Source organism: Mizuhopecten yessoensis, unplaced genomic scaffold (assembly GCF_002113885.1).
Source record: "Mizuhopecten yessoensis strain PY_sf001 unplaced genomic scaffold, ASM211388v2 scaffold5945, whole genome shotgun sequence".
In the NCBI taxonomy this organism is placed as follows: domain Eukaryota; kingdom Metazoa; phylum Mollusca; class Bivalvia; order Pectinida; family Pectinidae; genus Mizuhopecten; species Mizuhopecten yessoensis.
The window spans coordinates 40,443-45,407 of NW_018406302.1; the positions used below are offsets into that span (position 1 = coordinate 40,443).

A 4,965-nucleotide genomic window follows, 5' to 3' on the forward strand; every position below is an offset into this window, starting at 1 on the left:
ATGACGATATAATTATATACATTTGAACGCAAATGTTTTGATATGGAATAGGGAAATTTTCAATAATATTAGCATATAAAGAATCTCCCATCNTAAGCAATAAATATACCTTAATTTCAAATGGATCCATTGATTTAAAACGATGCTACGCATATATCCAAAAAAGCGATATGATAAGAAATTTGTTTTCATTATTTATATAGGTATTTGGATGCATGACTTTCTCATTAAGAACGAACAATGTATACATTCTAGTTTAATATCACGCCTATACTAGAAATTGAAATGGTAGTAAGGCAGAGACCATTGTATTACTGACATGCTGTAATCATACAGTGATTTACTGTTTAGTTATCGCCCTAATACACAGAAATAGCATTCAAGGACTTGTACAAGTCTACCTTTAGCATTAAATGTTTGCATTGATGATTGATAAATTTGCCGGAGAAACTACACAGATATTTGACATTAATGCAAGTGGCAGATCTTCTTATGTTTGTAGGAATAATAAAGAATAAATTGATTATTGATTTATTAATTTATTAAGATATAATCCGAATTCAGTCTCTCCGTTATACGGACTCGTTGTATTAGATAACCGTTGTGTTATCTGATAAGACTGAAACACGTCGTAACATGCCAGTACATGGAGGGTGTAACATGCCTTTCAGGGAATCTTAGCTTATCAAAGGCATCGTAGTTTGGGTAAGTCATGTTTCATGTATGCATTGTAATATTAATAAGGTACTCTACCGGTATTGATAAGGTTTTTAACATACAGTGGTAGTAATGATTGCCGCGGGTCACTTGATATGTTATTATCAGTCTTGTCAATTCGCTATTGTTCATATACTGACTGTGATAAGATAGAGCTGTTATTAAAAGTAACTTATCTTTATCTGATCTTCCCAAATTCTAATGCAAATAAAAAATTAAAAAATATGATACACTGTATACTTCACATATGATTTCTGGAGTGTGCCTATCGAAAGCGAAAGTACTAACCCATGGAAATTCCATGAATCAATGTGACAAAAACAAAGCTGCACAACGGCTAACAAACTCAACGGCTTCTGTTGTATGACCTGGAAGAGAAAGCTTCATAACTTTTATGGAAAATAACTAGCCTAAACTTGATGAAAACATTTGCATTGAAATTTGATCAAATACGTGCTGATTTCACCATTTTCGTCTTCGTGAATCTGCACCTTTCTACACAATAATATTGAATCTATAGTGTCAAAGGGCAGAGGTCTGAAATACAGTGTTGCACATCCAGTAACTCGACTAGATTTAACTGCCCTGTGCTTATGGGATTGTGTGGCGCCTGCGTTCCTTCGTTCGGTGTCAACCATCTTATTTAAACGACTTATTCTGAATAACCAATATGATGATATTTAGCCGGTAGTATTTGGATGAAGGACCATCACGTTTTGAAATGCATGAACGTGATTCCTTTCCACTTGACATGTTGATATAAATACAAGTGACATATTTTTAAAAACTTGTATGAGTAGAATCATTTATCGACATCCGATTTTGAAATATTTATCCGGATTGTGTTTATATAAATCCTCTAGTCTAATTTGCAAGGTCACATGGGTCAACTTTGTTCAAACCTGTAAATAAAAGCTCTCATAAATAACGAAGAATGAATAGCATCCACCCAAAATTGTTATGGCCCTAAGGGTCTAATTTGTTAAAACAATTAAACATCTTCTTTTACCATGATGCCAATGGTTATTATAGTAAGTCTATATTATACTGAAATAAAAAAATAAAAGTGTGTTCGAAAAAAGTACATTACCCAAATTTCAAGGTCGATGCAATTAGATTTTGCTTAAACCTTTAAACCTTTAAACAAAACTCCTCCTTACCAACCAAGATGCTTAGAGTGATGCTATTTTACCCGTATCAATCCAGGATAATGAGCTTTTAACTTTTTATAAAATCAATAACCTGGACCTGCCTTCAAAAGCTACAGGGGTTAAATTTATCTAAACTATTTTTCAAAATATTTTAACGACTTATTTTGAATAACCAAGAGAGCTAGGGTAATATTAGGCAGGTAACATCGTTGTATACAGGTCTACCAATTTTGTTTAAATATATAACCATAACTCAATGTTTTGGTCAAAAGGATACAATTTGCAAAATGTACATGCAAGAAGACCCCCTCTGAGTAATATAGAAGTATTAGGAAGGAATATATTTCCTCAAATACATTACTTTGGCCTGATTTCAAAGTCACAAAGATGAAATGTGTTATTTGTCAATCGATTTCTGTTCAATCAACATGCTGTAGGGATGATTGATAATTGGCATATAGAATGCTCAGATGAAGGCTTTTTAGTTTGTTCCATCGACTGACATAGACCCATTTTGTAGGTAACAGGCACCACTTTTGCTGAAACTATTTCATCCGAGACATCAAACGACCTATGCTTAGAAAATTACCAAACTGATGCGAAGTGTGTGGAATATAGTCGAATGACCTATAACTACACAGGGGTCACATTTATTCCGTTGGCTAAAATCTTACACCGATGATTTGTAAATTGTAGAGAGAAAAAATATTCCAACGAAGATCCATAATATGTAATGATATTTAACGTTTTTGGATACATATTTACTCTGTCTTCTATGAACATCTGACATGCGAGATGAATAACAAGTGAGTTATATAGGCCAATCATACCTTTTGCATTTCAATACAATATATTTAATTATTTTACTTAAATTTCAGATGAATACAGAGAGCTCCCCCCAGTGATGGCGGAAGGTGGATCTCTACCGGCAGACCAACTGAACAAAGACAACACTGCCTTGACCTATCAACTTCTCGAATGTCCTATTTGTCTGGAGCAGATGCAAAGTCCAAAGTCTCTCCCATGTTTACACTCCTTCTGTGAGGAATGTCTCAGTACCTACATCGTCACAGACTTGTCTGGTGAGATGGCCGCCGTGACGTCCTTCCCCTGTCCTGTATGTAGGAAGATCACATCGCCTGTCAACCACTCTGAGGGTAAAGAGACGTGGGCACAACAGTTTCCGACCGACAGTTTAACTCAGCATTTTAACAACCACAAAGAAATGGCGGATACTCCACTTTATTGTGGCCCTTGCAAGAAGACAAAAAATCAGGAAACACCAGCTTTGTTTCTGTGCAAAGCAATAGGCACCTTATTTTGCGAACATTGTAAGACAAATTTCCATGATGTCGTTCACGAAGCATGTGAGATTTTAATTAATCTTGAGACAAATTATGATGCGACATGGAAACGGCATATGTCAATATCATGTTCCACACACAACGAGAAGATGGACTGCTATTGTGAAGATCATAAATTCATCGGATGCAACAAATGCATTATCACAGAACACCGACGATGTAGCAAAGTGATGACGATAAAGGAGTATTGTGAACACCAGAAGAATAATTCCAGACTAGATGACATGGACAAATCTCTTGAAAAGGCGGTCAACTGCTTGGAATCTATGTTAAATGCTCTTGACCACCAAGTTGAATCCTTGCAGCAATGTCAGGACGGTAGTTTTAACAGTATTTCAAATCTCCGACAAAGAATCAACGCATATCTCGATAAGAAACAGGAGGAGATAACCCAGGAAATGATTTCAAAAGACAAACTTGAAAAAACTAAAGTTGATTTATCAAAGCAGAAATGTAGCCGACTGAGGGCCGCCATACAGAACACAAGGGAAGCGTCGAGGATGGCAGTTGGGATGGAAGGCCACCTGGGGATGATACAACTGTTCCATAGAGGTCAGATAGAGATTAGTGCTTGTAATGATCTTATTTACAATAGCAAGCGTTCGCCTAAATCAGTCAGCATGAAACACGACATCGACTCGAGCCACATCACAATCGATCAGTCCAGTACTCTTACCCTGGGAAGAATCCTGGTTGAGGAGCAACCCTGTATCATACCTGACAGTGTTGAGTACATACAAAATGTCGACGTGCTGTCTAATAGTCGCGCCAAAAAAACAGGACAAATTATGCTAACAATTCCCTCAGATAAATACAAATGTAGAGCTCGAGGAGTTTTGTTGATGCCTACTGGAAACATCATTGTAAGTGATGATGGGAACGAGAAACTGAAATTGTTTTCTGTTGAAGGACAGTATTTGGACGAGCTGAAAATCAGTGGATGGCCACATGATGTTTGCTCAGTGGATGATGTAACAGTGGCAGTTGCTGTAAGAAATACTATAGTCGGCATACATGTCGTAAAAGTACGGTCTTTCAAGCTGATCCTATCGACCGTAATAGGAATGGATAAAAACACCGAATGTCGTGGTTTAGCGTTCATGGGTGGGAACTTCATGGTGAGCGCATCGGAAGACATTTATAGCGTGACAATGTACGGTAAGGTAAAGAAAGTTCAGACATTGTCCTCACAGTGCTGGTATCTTGCGTCTGATCTTAAAAAGAATAAAACATTTGCCTGTCAGAATGTATCTACAGTGGATGATATCGTGGTCACCAGACTGCCCAATGGTATCCAAATATATGGTTTAGATAAGAGGGTAGTCAAGAATGAGATGGGAGTAGACGTAGACAGTGAGGGGAATGTGTACGTCTGTGGTCGAGACTCCAACAATGTGGTTCAGGTCTCCGCTTATGGTACCAATGTCAGAGAACTTCTGACGTCAAAGGATGGTATTGACAAACCCATGGCTATATCGGTGTGTGGGAACAAATTCGTAGTCACCGACGATTCATCAAATGAAATACATATATACCAGCTATACTGATTACGCAGCATCGCTTCCGTTTGGGAAAAAGATCTCGCGAACGAGAAGTTTCTGCTGATTATATGGAAGTTCGTATATGAAATTTGAAAGATATACAACACTTCGATTGCCTTTAAACGTTACTGAATTTAAGTCACCTTAATTGAAGGTTTTGGCAAATGCTGGGTCAAGTACCGAGCTGCCTTG

General features: G+C 37.2%; 1 protein-coding gene across 2 annotated transcripts in view; it reads left to right on the top strand.

Annotated features, from left to right (window-relative positions):
• LOC110451327 (tripartite motif-containing protein 2-like) overlaps positions 1-4,959 on the top strand; it is a 14,987-nt gene extending 10,028 nt beyond the window's left edge. Inside the window, exons 1-2 of one of the 2 annotated variants that reach the window (XM_021499259.1) lie at positions 615-705; positions 2,747-4,959. In XM_021499259.1, the coding sequence (XP_021354934.1) occupies positions 2,773-4,779 (2,007 nt within the window). In that variant the 5' untranslated portion in view covers positions 615-705; positions 2,747-2,772 and the 3' untranslated portion in view covers positions 4,780-4,959. Of the gene's footprint in view, positions 1-614; positions 706-2,746 lie in introns of those variants that run through there. The other variant, XM_021499258.1, reaches the window with a different exon arrangement.
• Positions 4,960-4,965: the final 6 nt, after the last annotated feature.